The following is a 16,651-nucleotide window of genomic DNA, read 5'->3' on the forward strand; positions in this document are numbered from 1 at the left end:
GTGTGTGTGTGTGTGTGAGTGATGTTGTTTACGGTATTTCCCTCTCCTCACCTTCCTCAGCTGTCTCAGCACGCTCGCGGCCTCCTCCACCTTCCTCTCGCGCAGCAGCTGTTGGATGTCGCGGATCCACGCGACCCGTCTCACGTAGGGGCTCTGAGCGCTCGCGCGCATCCTGTCGGTCCTCAGCAGCATCACGGCGGCCGGGAACGGGGCGCTGGGCTCGCGCTCCCCGTCGCTGTCCGCGCGTTTCCGCCGCCCTCCTCCTCCCCCCACTCTCCTGCGCGAGCCTCCTCCACCACCGTCCAGGCTGCTCTGGCGGCTGAGTCTCGAGCCCATGGCTGAGTCCGGAACAAACACTGCACGCGCAGATCAGTCCGTTACCCGTCCTCTTCCTCTTCTTATCCGAGCTTCCTCATGGAGCCGCCGCTCCGGTTTCCCCCGTTACACCGCGCATCAAACACATCAACACGTAAACACCAGACAACACCAGACAACACCGCTCCAGCTACACCGTTACCCGACCAATCCCGTGCTCCGTGCTCCCCGTGCGCGCGTGCGTGTGTGTGTATCGTGTTCAGTAGGCGTGACTCTGTGTTGTGCGTGTTTGTGCGCGCGTACGTGTGTGTGTGTGTGTGTGTGTGTGTGCGTGCCTGTGTGTGCGTGTGTGTGTGTGCGTTAAAGCAGGAAAAATCTAAACCACAGTGTGTTCTGAGCTTCAATTTATTTCAGTCATATGAATATTAAAGTGTTTACTCTAAAATTAACACCAACAGTGTTTAACCCTTATAGTGTGTATTTAACCCTTATAGTGTGTATTCAACCCTTATAGTGTGTATTCAACCCTTATAGTGTGTATTCAACCCTTATAGTGTGTATTCAACCCTTATAGCACAGGAATAACTCCAATAATGTTTAATATTAATATTACCACTCTAAATAACATCTAAAGTGTTTGCTTATTACAGTCTTTATTTAACCCTTATGTTATGATTCCAGTGTAGCACAGAGCCACTAAAATACATCAGCAACCAACAAATTAACACCAGAATCATTAAACACATCACTAATATCCCTGTATACATGTATTTTCCATGTTCCAGGGTGAGAATAAGGGAGATATTATGGAGAGGTGCATGTTGCAGAGTTCGTCATTTTCAGACTTTTATTGAAGGAGTCAGTACTGCTGCCTTCTCCTGCGCTGGGTTTCTGCCATCTCATGGAGCAATGTCGAATAACATCATCAGCTCTCCAGGTTTCACAGCCACGTCCCAAAATATAGTGGATTCAGCTAAATGTGTAAAAAGTGTTGAAACCCCGGGTGCACAGGAGCATCGCTGGGCAGAGACGATAATCACTGTCTCACATAATAATAATAATCACTCGGAATAATAATCACAGATACAGTATACAATATACATTCAGGTCCATAAATATGTGGACATTTGTTATTGTTCTTTTATCTGCCTACAACCGTATGGAGCACGGCGTGCAGACTTTCAGCTTTAATCGGAAGGAGTTTACATCCAGACTGGGTGAACAGTGCAGGAATTAAAGGAAGGAATTACATATGAGTGTGCATCCGCATTTGGAATCTGCTGCTGCAACAACCAGCAATTCTCTCTTGTATTCATTGATGACGTGACTACTGAAAAAAGCAGTAGGATGAATTCTGAAGTGCGATATACAGGGCGATATTATCTGCTCTCATTCAGCCAAAGGCTTAAAAACTCATGGGATGGAGCTTCACTGTGCAGATGGACCTGAAGCGTACATCAAAAACAACCCAAGACTTTTTACGTGAGAGAAGTGAAATGTTCTGCAAAGGCCAAGTCGATCACCTGACAATCACCTGAGTTGGATTTGACTTGCTGAAGGTAAAACTGAAGACAGAACACCCTGAGAACCAACAGGAAGTGAAGACAGCTGCAGTAAAAATCTGGCAGAGCTTCAGCAGGGAAGAAACCCAGCATCTGGTGATGTGTACGAGTTCCAGACTTCAGGCAGTCAGTGACGAAAAGGATTTATGAACTAGTATTAAAAATGCAATTTAATTTATGATTATTTTAGTTTGCCCAATTACTTTTGAGCCCTTAAAAAGAGGAGCTCACATATACATTATAAGCCATTAGAAAATTCTTACAATTTATCTGTCAGGATCTCGCCGGCAGATGGCGCTGTGGCAACAAAGTGCACGCGCAGCTGCAGAGCGTGCACTTGCACGTGCTTGAAGTGTGCATAGACTGTGTTAAGTGTTGCCAGCTGTCAGCAATTAAGAGAATGGTGACTGGTTATTTAAACCCCTCACCTGGTATTAAAGTAGAGAAAAGACTAACAGAGGAAAAGACGGAATGGCTAATGGTGCCAGGTGGTAATGTTACCGGACTCTGTCTATTTTCCTCTTCCTTAGTTCATGCTGTAGTTAGAAGAGTGTTCATGTCTTGGTTTAAGGAGTGTTCATGCCTGAGTTAAATGAATGTTTTGTGCCTGAGTCAAGTGAGTGTTTCAAGTTATTGTCCTGTTCTAAGTTTTGTGCTTCATGCCTCATTCCGAATTAAGGGATAAGTGTTTCAGTTTCATGCCCTCTGCCTAAGTCTAAATAAAGACGTCACTCCTGCGCTTACTTCCTGTCTTGAGTCCTGTTTCGTAACATTACCTGATTTGGATGTAAATTCCCTCAAATTAAAATGGAAAGTCTGCCCTTTTAATTTTATAAAAATTCTCCTCTATACTGTGGTAAACACTTAAAATAACCTGGTCAGTGTCCAAATATTTATGGACCTGACTGCATATAATAGTGCATATTCATGACATGTAAGGGATGAAGTCCTCACTTTGTTGTCTGGTTAATGATGGTGTACAAGACTGTAAACAAATGAGTACGTAAATGACCCAGAAGCTGATAACTACACCTTTGACTGGCTGTAATTGAGGCCTGGACATAATCACGTCACGTCTCGCACACTGAGCATTTACAGTTTCTCCGGCTGGAGATCCTTTCACTCGGGGGGGATTCTATATTTGGTAATTAGTTTAGTTTCAAACATTAAGACACTGAACAGTCAGGTAAGATGTTAAAGTGTGTGTTTGTGTTATGATGATCAAAAACTAATGTAGTGACATTATTACTGTAATAACCTTACTAATTTCTGTGTTGTTTGAACAGGACCATGGGGAAGAAGTCGCTCGTTGCTTGCTTGGTGCTAGTCATTGCGGCTGTTCTGGTTGTTTGCCTTTGTCTTCTTTTACGGGTTAAACGTAATCACTGCTACTCCAAAGCCTCAGTAGCAGCCGACGCTGGGAAATGTTCTGAGATCGGCAGGTAGGACAAAATAAACAACCTTCACTCACAATATGATTTTTGAAAAAATATCCTTATAACCCAGTGAGTGTTTATGCACTATTACTGATGTTCTGGGTTAGTGTTTGTGTTTAAAGACGTTTAGAGTGAAAATCCCAATCTCAGATGCTTCTACTGCAGAAACTTCAGAAAATCCACTTAAGGAGCTGTGTAACTCGATTCTGAATACCTGGAACTTTCTCCATGTAAATAAACGTAATGCTTGGACTTAAGTCACTGACTCTGAATATGACCCTTCCCTCATGTACAGTAACTACTGAATAGTGTTTAAGTCTGCGTTAGTGTTAAGGTTGGGTTAGTGTTGGTTTAAGGTTGGGTTAAGGTTTAATATTCAGACCTTACGTCTGAGGTCTTGAATATTAAATCCTCATTACAGGCACATAATTCAACTCTGGCCTGAGGGAATAGTGACTCTGCAGAGAAATATTGTCATACCAAGCTGCAAATCAAATTTCCCATTTTTACAGTAATAGAGAACTGAACTGAACTTAAATGGGCCTTAAAGAAAAACACCTTTAAGTATTTTTATACCTGTTTAAGAACTTAAACTCCTATAGCAGATTTTTAAGCCTTTTTTGGTGATATCATCCCTGCCGTTGTATTATAATGTTAAAGGGACAGAATGTTAAGTCTAAATAATATTAAATTTATTTGTATAGCACTTTTTACAATGGACATTGTCTCAAAGTGGCTTTACGGAAACATAGAAACACGGGATACAGATTTTAAATGTGTGAATTTATCCCAATTGAGCGAGCCGGTAGTGACGGTGGTGAGGGAAAACTCCCTAAGATGATATGAGGAAGAAACCTTGAGAGGAATCAGACTCTGGAGGGAACCCATCCTCATCTGGGTAACAACGGATAGTGTGAAAGTAAAGGAAAGTTCATTATGGGTTTTATATGAAGTCTGTTTGTTGAACTGTTTTTTGTCCCACTGGTCAAACGAGACCTGAGTGCAAAAACTGCATGTGGGAATTGCAGTTCCGGGGCCTTAGTAGCAACTGTAGTAAATCTGTTCAGAATTGGGGGAAACCCCCCACATTGATAGCTTAGGGGCAGTGGGGGCTTGAGAGGGGCAGTGGGGGCTTGAGAGGGGCAGTGGGGGCTTGAGAGGGGCAGTGGGGGCTTGAGAGGGGCAGTGGGGGCTTGAGAGGGGCAGTGGGGGCTTGATGGCTTTTAAGGCTACTAATCAGAAAGTCATGGGTTCAATCCCCAGCACTGCCGAGCTGCCACTGTTGGGCCCTTGAGCAAGGCCGTTAACCCTCTCTGCTCCAGGGGCACTGTATCATAGCTGACCCTGCGCTCTGACCCCGACTTCCTGACAGGCTGGGGTATGCGATGGAAAAAATAGAATTTCACTGTGCTATAATGTATGTGACCAATAAAGATTATTATTATTATTATTATTATTATTAGTAGTAGTAGTAGTTGTGAAACCAATACACATGTTATCTGGATGACCAACGAAATAAATACAGCTCCACTAATGACACACCGTGGAGGATGTTTATTTGCTGTGAGACTGTAACGGTCACGTTGTTGTGGTGTGTGTGTCTCAGGGACGTGTTAAAGCGTGGTGGCTCTGCTGTGGACGCCGCCATCGCAGCGCTGTTGTGTGTCGGACTGTTTAACGCTCACAGCATGGGCATCGGAGGAGGACATTACTTCATCATCTATAACGGCACTACAGGTGATACTCCTCTATCTCCTCTATCCATTCATCTGACAACTTATCTATCATTCTGACAAATCATCCATCCAATCATCTGTTCTTCTGACAATCCACCTATCCATTTATTCAATCCATCCAATTTATCCATCCTGCCTCACTGAGATTGAAGTCTGTTTCAGATGTGTACAGTTTCAGACCTAATATAAAAATACATATCAGCTACAAATAACTTTCAACATCAGTATTTCATTGAGTTTATGTGAGGAAGGAGCTCTAGCTTTGTTTTTCTCTCTTAGGAAAGGTGGAGACGATCAACGCGAGGGAAATGGCACCCCTAAAAGCCAGGTTTGATATGTTCGGCAACAACTCACAGCTCTCAAAAAAAGGTACTGAACATTCTGAAAAGCTTTAGACTCGATTTATTTGGAATCCCTTTTTATTTTTTCGGTGTTGTGTGGGAGGTTGACAACCAGCTGCACGCTCTGAGATAAAGTTTAATCCGTGTAATTTGATTGAGTTTAATTAGAATTAGTTTCATCAGGGATAGGGTCGGGGTTAGGGTCAGAAAGATGAAGCCCCTCTGTTTAAACAGTGTGTAGGACTGAAAACAAATGTTTTTATTTATGAATGATTTCAGTTTATGCAAGTATTAGTGAGCGTAAAAGAAAAAAACAACATACAGTGAGGGAAATAAGTATTTGACCCCCTCTCAATCAGAAAGATTTCTGGCTCCCAGGTGTCTTTTATACAGGTAATGAGCTGAGATTAGGAACACACTCTTAAAGGGAGTTCTCCTAATCTCAGCTTGTTACCTGTATAAAAGACACCTGACCACAGAAGCAATCAGATTCCAAACTCTCCACCATGGCCAAGACCAAAGAGCTCTCCAAGGATGTCAAGGACAAGATTGTAGACCTACACAAGTCTGGAATGGGCTACAAGACCGTTGCCAAGCAGCTTGGTGAGAAGGAGACAACAGTTGGTGCGATTATTCGCAAATGGAAGAAGCACAAAAGAACTGTCAATCTTCCTCGGCCTGGGGCTCCATGCAAGATCTCACCTCGTGGAGTTGCAGTGATCATGAGAACAGTGAGGAATCAGCCCAGAACTTCACGGGAGGATCTTGTCAATGATCTCAAGGCAGCTGGGACCATAGTCACCAAGAAAACAATTGGTAACACACTACGCCATGAAGGACTGAAATCCTGCAGCGCCCGCAAGGTCCTCCTGTTCAAGAAAGCACATATACATGCCCGTCTGAAGTTTGCCAATGAACATCTGCATGGTTCAGAGGACAACTGGGTGAAAGTGTTGTGGTCAGATGAGACCAAAATGGAGCTCTTTGGCATCAACTCCACTCGCCGTGTTTGGAGGAGGAGGAATGCTGCCTATGACCCCAAGAACACCATCCCCACCGTCAAACATGGAGGTGGAAACATTATGCTTTGGGGTGTTTTTCTGCTAAGGGGACAGGACAACTTCACCGCATCAAAGGGACGATGGACGGGGCCATGTAACGTCAAATCTTGGGTGAAAACCTCCTTCCCTCAGCCAGGGCATTGAAAATGGGTCGTGGATGGATATTCCAGCATGACAATGACCCAAAACACACGGCCAAGGCAACAAAGGAGTGGCTCAAGAAGAAGCACATTAAGGTCCTGGAGTGGCCTAGCCAGTCTCCAGACCGTAATCCCATAGAAAATCTGTGGAGGGAGCTGAAGGTTTGAGTTGCCAAACGTCAGCCTCGAAACCTTAATGACTTTGAGAAGATCTGCAAAGAGGAGTGGGACAACATCCCTCCTGAGATGTGTGCAAACCTGGTGGCCAACTACAAGAAACGTCTGACCTCTGTGATTGCCAACAAGGGTTTTTCCACCAAGTACTGTCATGTTTTGCAGAGGGGTCAAATACTTATTTCCCTCATTAAAATGCAAATCAATTTATAAAATTTTTGACATGCGTTTTTCTGGATTTTCTTGTTGTTATTCTGTCTCTCACTGTTCAAATAAATCTACCATTAAAATTATAGACTGATCATTTCTTTGTCAGTGGGCAAACGTACAAAATCAGCAGGGGATCAAATACTTTTTTCCCCTCACTGTAAATAAATGTGAACATTATAGGTCAGCACGGGTTTTTAGACGTGATGTCCGTTGTGTTTTGATGAATAAACAGGAGGCCTGTCCATCGCGGTCCCCGGTGAGCTCCGTGGCTATGAACTGGCACACCGGCGTCATGGCCGCCTGCCGTGGAAGGAGCTGTTTAAACCGAGCATCCAGCTGGCACGTGACGGCATCCGAGTCAGCAGAGCTCTCGCCAAATCCATGTGGGATAACCAGGAGGCCATTCAGGCTGATCCAGCACTGTGGTGAGGAACAATATCACCATCATGGACACGTCAAAACATCATCACCACCCCTGCGATGTCTTTGGAGGTTTATTATTTATTAAAATGGGAAAACACCCAGAATAAAGTGTTAGTGGGAGAAGGAAGCTACGACCATATGAGGAAACATCAGAATCAGGGCAGAATGTGGACTTTACGATTGACTGACTGATGAATACTTTATTGCTGGAAGGAAAATTATTTATTTTGATTGTGTTTTTTTTTTTTTTTTTTTACTTTATTCTGTTACAGTGAAGTATTTTGTGATTCCAACAAAACAGTCCTGAGGGAAAACGACACTATCAGATTTCCACGGCTAGCAGACACCTACGAGAGGATCGCTGAGGAAGGAGCTGATGTGTTTTATAATGGCTCCATGGCTAAAACGATAGTGAATGACATCCGGGCTGCAGGTCCATCAGTGTTTATCAGTGTCCATCCATACTACAGTATAAATGCTAATACTCACTACAGTACTGATGCTAATGCATACTTTCACATACACTATGAAGCTAATACTCATTGCTAATCACCTCATGTTGTATGCTAATTTGTTCATGGTGTTTTGGGATGATCCAGGTGGTGTTATAACACTTGAAGACCTGTCAGGGTATACACCAGAGTTGAATGAAAGCTCATTGAAGATAAATGTAGGAGAATACACCATGCATTTTCCCGATGCTCCATCTGGCGGTCCTGTGCTAGCACTAATGCTAAACATTTTGGACGGTGAGTGTGTGTATGTCATGTGTGTTCCTTTGTGTGAGATAAATGGACACTAGAAGGGTCTGGTGCATCTATATTAGCCACTTAGATTTTCTCAACAGTTATGATAACTCAGTTAGCCACTCAGACCTAATTAATTAGCATTATTAGCTGGAGGAGTTGAGACCTGAGACACACGCTTCAGACTGTCTTAGAAGGATAAATGAAGATGTTGGTTGATTCTGGATTTTTTTTTTTTTTTTTTTTTTAATATAAATGTAGCCCTTTTTTTTCTTTGTTTTTTAAAAAAAAAAAGTTAAACTTTATAAACCAATTTTAAACTTGATCATGTGACATCACCACTAGCCTCATCATACTGCTTAGGATAAAATTCTAGTTTTAATTTGAAAATGTTTAGAATAGTTTACATACAACGCAGTACTGTGCTAATTCTAGCCACCTAATTCTCACTAGTTAGCTAACATTAAGCTTACAGCTTTAGCAGTAGCTGTCTAGTATTACTTAGCTAAAGTAGGGAATACGAGGTAAATTGTTTTGTATAATTATATACAGTAGCCAAATTCATCAGAAATCTAGTGATGGACAGGCCATTGTGATGTTTGAGTTATGATGCAAGATTGACATTTCTCAATATCACTAAGGTTCATTAGCACTCGCTATGTCACCACAAGAAGCTTACCTGAAATCTTATAACTGGTGTGTGATGGTTTAAAAGCCTCAAACTTCCTCTGTGCAGGTTATAATTTCTCACCCAGCAGTGTGTCGACTACAGAGAAGAAGACGCTCACTTATCACCGCATCATCGAGGCTTTCCGCTTCGCCTTCGCTAAGAGGAGCAGGCTGGGAGATCCTCGCTACCTCAACATCACTGATGTGAGAGTGTTTAGTTCCACATCATGGAGTTGTTGTTCAGGAACACTATTTTCACACTAGCAAGTCATTCATGTTGGTTATGGTTTGTCTTTTGTGGATGTGCAGCATCCACTACTGGTGTGTGTGTGTGTGTGTGTGTGTATTATATGTATTGGAACAGCAAGGCCAATATTTTTGCTTTACACTGAAGGCGTTTGGGTTTGAGATCAATAGATGAACATGAGACCATAAATCAAAATTTCAGCTTTCATTTCCTGATATTTACATCTACTGTGTTTACTGCGTTTGCTGTTAAAAAGGATAAACCAACATGAAGACCAGAGAGCTGTCTATGGGAGAAAAGCAAGCCATTTTGAAGCTGAAAAAAGAGAGAAAATTGATGAGTCATTGCAGAAGCATTGGGCATAGTCAATACAATAATTTGGAATGTCCTGGAAAAAAAGCAACAAAAAACCCATTGGTATTAACAGCCTCAACATCAAACAGGTTGCTCAAGGAAAACAGCAGTTGATGGCAAAAACATTGTGAGAGCTGTGAAGTAAAACCCAAAAACAGTCAGTGACATTACCAACAACCTCCACAGGGCAGGGTGAAGGTCTCACAATCCACTGTTCTAAGAAGACTTTGAGAACAGAAATATGGAGGCCATACCACAAGATGGAAACCTCATCAGCAGTAAGAATCAGAAAGCCAGAATGGAGCTCACAAACAGACGATCCTCAAATGTTCTGGAACCAAGATGAACCTCTTCCAAAGTGATGGAAAGACCAAAGTGTGGTGAAAGAAAGGATCTGCTCATGATCCAGAACATACAAGCTGATCTGTGAAACATGGTGGAGGTAGCGTCATGGCTTGGGCTTGCATGGCTGCTTCTGGAACCTTCTTACTAATCTTTATTGATGATGGAACTCATGATGGTAGCAGCAGAATGAATTCAGAGGTTTACAGGAACAATCTGTCTGATAATTTACAGAGAAATACATCCAAATTCATCAGGAGGAACTTCATCATGCAGCAAGACAACGATCCAAAACTCACTTCCACCTCAACACAGGACTTCATCGGGGGGAAAAGTAAAAGGTTTTAGACTGGACACGTCCATCACCAGCCCTTCACCCAACTGATCAGCATCTCACCTCCTGAAGAGGAGACTGAAGACTCAAACCCATCGAAACAAACATCAGCTGCAGTAAAATCGTGGAAAAACTTCACAGAAGAAGAAACCTACAGTGTGGTGTCAGTGAGTCACAGGATTGATGCAGTTACTGTGAGTAAGAGGGAAATGCAACCAAATATTAAGTGTTATTTTCTTTCGTTGATTTTCTTCTTTAAGACTGTCTGTTCCAATACTTTTGCTCACTGAAGGTGCTATGTTCTAAACTGTTTAACACAACTGGATGTAAATATCAAAAAAATGAAAGCTGAAATTCTGATCTATCGTCACACATTCATCTTTTGATCTCAGACCCAAATGTCTTCAGAGATAGCAAAAATAAAAGAATTGGCCTTGATGTTCTGATTCTTTCAGAGGGGACTGCACTTCGAGGCAGGATAGGCTGAAACCACAGTAAGTGGTTCTTAAGCATTAGTATTTCTTCCATTTTCACACATAAAACAGGAACTAAATTTGTGAGTTGTCAGCTGAAGAAACGGCGGACCACACACTCCATTCAACTGGTCTGATGAACCATTCGATCCAATCCTTTGGGTTTGTCGCTTTATCGAGTTTGTCATTCCCTCTGTCCCTCTTCAGCTCATCCACAACATGACCTCAGACTACTTTGCTGATGACATCCGCAGTAAGATCACAGATAACACCACGCACCCAGAGAGTTTCTATGGGCCGGAATACTTTAACCCTGAGGATCATGGGACGGCTCACCTGTCCATCATCGCTGAGGATGGGAGCGCCGTGGCTGTGACCAGCAGCATCAATCAGTAGTAAGACCAAAAAACTGAACACACTGTATTGCTCTCAGCCAATCAGAGCACACTACTGAGTGTATAAACTGTCCTGATGGTGTTTATGTGCAGTTTTGGTTCTAAAGTGATGTCACGTTCCACTGGAATCATCTTTAATGATAATATGGATGACTTCAGTTCTCCAAACATCCCAAACACATTCGGCATTCCTCCTTCTCGTAGTAACTTCATCCAACCAGGTAACAGATTTTATCTAATTATTCAGGTTTGTTTCAGAGACACAGAAGGTTTTATATAGACAGATAAACTGTGATAATGTATCGTCCAATATTTTACAATACATGTATCACACGTAGCGTTATTAATCTTCAGTTTAATCTGTAGTTAGTGTCACTGATGATGTAGCTCTGTACCTTTACATTACCGTATGCTCATTTGGCTACACGTTCTTACATGGAGTTCATGAAGCAGGAAATGAAGCAGGAACACTGTAACATGTCCACTGTGTGCAGGTAAAAGGCCGCTCTCGTCCATGAGCCCAACCATCATCTGCGACAAACACAACAAAGTTAAAATGGTCGTGGGAGCTTCAGGTGGGACGAAGATCACCACGGCAACGGCTCTGGTAACACGCACAGCTTTAACCATAATACGCATTTGCATAGTGTAGTTTAACACACTGATTGCACAAACATTACATCCATCATTTTAGAATCATTTTATAAGATCCATCTATGTGTACATTTATCTATCCATCCATCTGTCCATTTTCATTTCCATATTCATGGAAATGACTCGTAAACGGCTGCTGCCATTTAGAGTTGGTTGGTTCCCCAGTTCTTAACCACCTTCCGTGGTCACAGCCAGAAGCTGCCCCCATTGGACAGCTCTGCCAGCTCCATCATGACTCTCTCACTCTCTCAAAGCCGCAGCATCCCAACTCCACATCGCAAACTGAGGTCCTCCCCTCAGCCTCCCAGCACTTATGTGCTGCTCCCAGCTTATGTTAATGGGAAACCTTTACCTCCTCCCATGGGACAGTGAGATCAGTGAGCAAGAAGGTTTTGGCACCACTTTTTTGCAGAGTGATGTGGCAGTAATCTCCCTCAGGAACTGAAGCTGCCTGCTGTCAACCCTCATGCTCCACTTCTACCCAGGTGAGCAGAGTCTTGGTGGAGATCTCTTGATGTGGCTCTTGGCACTTGATTCTGGCCTGTTGAAGTGCTTTGCTGTGGGAGGATGGCTGATGTACATGCCCTGCCTACAGGTGTCAAGCAACTTGGCCAGCTTTTTCAAGACCAGGTCATGCCGCCTTCTGTAGCGGTAGATTAGGAAGCTGAGCCTCGTCTATGGTATCTTCCACAGATCAATCCATGAGAGTGAGCGGTCTGTTGTGCCCTCCCACCTTGTCCAGCCCTCCAGCAGTGCTGTCACTGCTTTGATTTTGTACTGCTCCTGCTCCACCAAACCACCATAGCTTTCCTCTTCTCTCTGCCTTGGCATTGGACCAAAATGGTGATACTCCTCCCCAGTCAAGACCTATTGATCCAGCCTGGACTCTGCTAACCACCTCCTGCTGTTGCAGCCTGTTCGCCTGGTTAACCTTCACTTGGGCCCTCCACTTCCATCCTGTAAGGACATAGTACAGCTGTGAAGATCTTACCAGTGGGTCTCTTGGGAAGACTTCTGGCAGCTGTTGATGTACTTATTGCCCATGAGATAGCTGGTCATTCTTTTGGCCATGACAGAAGTACATTTCTCCATTGACATTCAGAAGTGCTATGCTTCTGAACTGGCTGATTACTGGAGTTTTGCTCCTTGGGGATGAAGACAGCTACAGCCCTTTGCCATTCTGATAGATTGCTTTTCCTCCACATAGTTCTTATGAGGCTGGGCAATTCCCTGCCACATCGCGAGTGACTGAGAATGTTGCCTTGTTTGCCTTTGAAAACGTCTAATTTCTCCTGCCCAGCTCTTTCCTTGCTGCTGGTTGGCCTGGCTCGATTATGAGACTGCTAAGTGTGTCTACTGTGCTTATGCCTGAGGGTTGCTCTACACTGCCTGGCTTTCTGTCCACTTGTCTGACCTGCGACTGCTGTGACTTTACTGTTGGCCTTTCTGTCCACACTTCAGTCTTTCTTTTTGGATTGATATCTGGTCACCTTTTCCTACCCCCAGCTCCACAGGGTTCTTTTCTTGTTGTCAGAATTTGAACTCTTCTGTGTTCTGTCCAGTCAGGCTCATCTTCCACCCTGTCTCTCAGAGGCCTTTGGGTTTGCTTCTCTTATTTCCCTTAGTAGTTTGTTGTTTGGTGTCCTATTGGAGTGACTCAAGTGACCTAAAGGTGTATGAACACAGGTCAGACAGCCTGTCAGTGAATTTTCCTCTCATTCACAGGTGATCCTGAACGCACTGTTCTTTAACTACGATCTGAAGAGAGCTGTAGAGGAACCCAGAGTCCACAACCAGCTCAACCCCAATTACAATGAGGTGGAGCAGGACTTCATGAAGGTGTGACTGGAATACAGGCATCATGTTTGAATGAATCAAACTGAGTTTTGTTTCATCTGTATCATGTGATCATTTCAACATGTACCCTGAACAAACACGTGACTCTATATTTAATTTACAGAGTGTGATAGACAGACTAGCTCAGAAGAATCATGTGACAAAGCTGCAGAACACCACTGCGGTGGTTCAGGCCGTGGTGAGGCAGGATGATCAGATCTGTGCTGCATCGGACCCACGGAAAGGAGGATATCCCGCCGGCTACTGAAACAAACTTTAATAATAATCAACTTTTATCTGTACAGCTTTGCTAAAGCAGACATTTACGCAAGTCTGAATGAATCATACAAATCATTAGAACGTTTTCAATACACAGAACCTCCCTCCATATACTGTTTATTTTATATATTGATGGAAAACAATTCAAAAGGAAAATCATCCATGTTGAGGTGGTGACAGTAACTTTGCTTCAGAACACCACCCTGTCATTGATTATTTCCTATAACAGCATGTCTTAAAGTGTTTTATTCCTCTTACTCCACAGCAATTTGCCAATCATTACACAATTTTTAAAAATCCATTTATAGCTATGTTTAATGTTGTTAATGTTCTCACTTGAGTTACAGCAGCTATAAACAGTCGTTCCCTCACCAGCCCTCTCTTCTTCTCACAAAAGACAAAAAAACAAACGCAGCTCGTCATGTCACTGAGAAATCCTGTCCTGGAGATGTCTTGAAGTTACAGCTTTACCTCTGACTTGTACAAAACCCCTGACACTGGAGACTCCTTCCACGAATGTTAAATAAACGTCTCTTTACAGAAAACTTCACCAGACCAACGATTTTTTAAAATCTGCGTATGTGGATAGTACACATCCCTGTGAATGAGCTGTCACTATAGAAACGATGATGTAATAGAACGAATGCGTCAATATAAACCTGTGATTTCCAGCTGCGCTACTGTCAGAGCTGCTGTTGTAGAAACTGAGTCAAAACATTCTGACCAATCACAATCCAGACCTCTCATTAATGTGACTTTGTTCATTTACATTAAAAACAACTGTAACACTAATAATTTGTCCCAAAAGAGAGATTTGTTAGTTAAATAACATTATATTACAACAGAAAGCTGTCTGTAACATCCAGCCTGGACAATTCTATGCCAGACCACCAGAGGGAGCCCTCTCCCAAATTTTTAATCACCTCTATTCTCATACTCATTTCCTGTGTGTTAAGTATAAAAAGCACATGGACTTTTGTCTTATTGTGAAGCATTACAGATTGTGGTGTCTTGAGTTCTGAGTCTTTTATTCTGGAAGGGTTATGTGTGTATGACCCTGCTGTGTCATGTCTTGTCCTTGCCTTTTCCTGACCCTTTTAGATTTGATATATCTATATCTGACTTCTGGATTATTAACTCTGTCTAGCCTTTTGAAGATGATTTTTGGATAATATTTTACATTGTTCTCTGTCTGTGATTATTTGGGTTTTGACCCTGATTTTTACTTTAATAAACCTCATTGCAAACGGATCCTGTAACCTGCCCGAGAGACTTTGTTACCCTTCGTTTTATTTCCCACTGTTGCCCACACTGATTTACTCTACAATCAATTATCTTTAAATACTGTATGTTGCACAGGCTTTAAGTAGAAATGGCCTAAATATTCTGCGATTTGAACAATCGTATAGCATTAACGGTAACGTCACTCGTTTTATCGCCTTTCTATCAGGGGTATCCAATTCGATTCCGTTAGCCTTCCTGCCCTGACTGTCCCAGCAGTTACAGTACTGCCACTGCACTGAAATAACATTTTTATAGTAATAGCAGTAAAAGAAAAACAATAAAATAAAATAAAAAATACAGCAAAATTACCACACCAACATAAATACCAATCACACATACATTTTCTCTTGACATTACCAGGACTTGATTTTTGTGCACACGCTATTCTGTCTTTTGATCTTGTTCTTATTTAACCTGGTTCCTCATGTCAAGCAGGTTCGGGCCCGCCTACTCGAGAATCGCCTGTAGGTCAAAAGAGAAAAAAGTTCCACGTGCCTAAAATATTGTTTCTGGGCTATAATATTAGCTCTAAAGGAGTTATCATGTACCAGAATAAAATTTTGGCCATGTTGGCCAACACCCACAACAGTCAAAGTTCTCCGGAGGTTCATTTGATTTGCAAACTTTTACAGGTGATTCATCAGGGGCTTCAGCTCCACTGCAGCACCTTTCACATCCCAACTGAAAACGGGAACCAAAAGGCTGGTGGACTGTATGAACGGATGTTCAGCTAAGACACAACACACAGATCAGCAATGCATAGGGGGATAACAATACATTTATTTGATTAAGTGCGGCAGGTCTCAGAGCATAGGTGGAGTACGTCTGCACGCAGGCAGAAGGTCAACTAAGAGACACACACACACACACACACACACACACACACACAGAGGCTTGGTGTGTATGCAGAAAACAGAAATTAATTTGTTTAGTATTCTGTTTCATGAAAAACTATTATAGGGTAATGTACATGCAAGCACTATAAAAAAAAGAAAAGAAATGTAGAACAAACATAAAATTTACTCATAATGTAGAGATGGAGTGTTTGAAACTGTCCTTTCTCGAAGAAAATCCAGTCAGGAAGCGACACAGGCAAGGTCAGGTTAATTTTAAAGAGTGAAACAAGACAGAATATATTTTGGAGCCGGAACTGCACCTGCGTGATAAGGGTTGCTCAACAGTGCCAAGTGATGTATGTAATGGTGTTCCGGGACAGTTAACTCTAAACATACTGGTGTCAGGATCATCCTGACCCTAAGAAAACTGTATAAATAGAAGAGCTTCGGCGCTGGGTTTTTGGATCATCCTTGGGACGTCTCAACTGTGTGATCTCAGGCAACAATAAACTTGGACCCTTGCCTCTCCTCACTCACGGGCCCGCTGTCTTACTTTCGTCCTTCAACTGGTTAATGTATGTGACTATCTGTTTCTATGTTAAATATCAACTGTCTTTGGGTAATAGGCAAATTTTGATACATCATTGATACAGTATCTCCATAATGGTGAAAACCTGCTTATAAGCACCGATAAAATAAATGGATTCCGCTTAAAGCTGCAACAACATGTGCAAAGTGACATAACTGCCTCACTGCTATAAAAACTAAAAACCGAGAGAGATTGAGAGCTGGTGAAGAAGAGCT

The 16,651-nt window shown here is 42.6% G+C and overlaps 2 protein-coding genes across 7 annotated transcripts in view; one reads left to right on the plus strand and one right to left on the minus strand.

The window, feature by feature from the left end:
- lrrc75ba (leucine rich repeat containing 75Ba) overlaps positions 1–571 on the minus strand; it is a 24,630-nt gene extending 24,059 nt beyond the window's left edge. Inside the window, exon 1 of the mRNA XM_017466914.3 lies at positions 52–571. Within this exon, the coding sequence (XP_017322403.1) occupies positions 52–336 (285 nt within the window). The 5' untranslated portion in view covers positions 337–571. The remainder of the gene's footprint in view (positions 1–51) is intronic.
- Positions 1–14,978, plus strand: part of ggt1a (gamma-glutamyltransferase 1a) — a 28,469-nt gene extending 13,491 nt beyond the window's left edge. For 2 of the 6 annotated variants that reach the window (XM_053680022.1, XM_053680021.1), the window contains exons 2-13: positions 3,164–3,319; positions 4,920–5,050; positions 5,329–5,418; positions 7,208–7,400; positions 7,671–7,831; positions 7,998–8,147; positions 8,881–9,017; positions 10,771–10,958; positions 11,052–11,179; positions 11,453–11,565; positions 13,338–13,451; positions 13,573–14,978. In XM_053680022.1, the coding sequence (XP_053535997.1) occupies positions 3,168–3,319; positions 4,920–5,050; positions 5,329–5,418; positions 7,208–7,400; positions 7,671–7,831; positions 7,998–8,147; positions 8,881–9,017; positions 10,771–10,958; positions 11,052–11,179; positions 11,453–11,565; positions 13,338–13,451; positions 13,573–13,716 (1,701 nt within the window). In that variant the 5' untranslated portion in view covers positions 3,164–3,167 and the 3' untranslated portion in view covers positions 13,717–14,978. Of the gene's footprint in view, positions 1–2,267; positions 2,369–2,388; positions 2,494–3,163; positions 3,320–4,919; positions 5,051–5,328; positions 5,419–7,207; positions 7,401–7,670; positions 7,832–7,997; positions 8,148–8,880; positions 9,018–10,423; positions 10,585–10,770; positions 10,959–11,051; positions 11,180–11,452; positions 11,566–13,337; positions 13,452–13,572 lie in introns of those variants that run through there. The other 4 variants (XM_053680020.1, XM_017466891.1, XM_053680023.1 and 1 more) reach the window with 4 other exon arrangements.
- Positions 14,979–16,651: the final 1,673 nt, after the last annotated feature.

Source organism: Ictalurus punctatus, chromosome 5 (genome assembly GCF_001660625.3).
Source record: "Ictalurus punctatus breed USDA103 chromosome 5, Coco_2.0, whole genome shotgun sequence".
In the NCBI taxonomy this organism is placed as follows: Eukaryota; Metazoa; Chordata; class Actinopteri; order Siluriformes; family Ictaluridae; genus Ictalurus; species Ictalurus punctatus.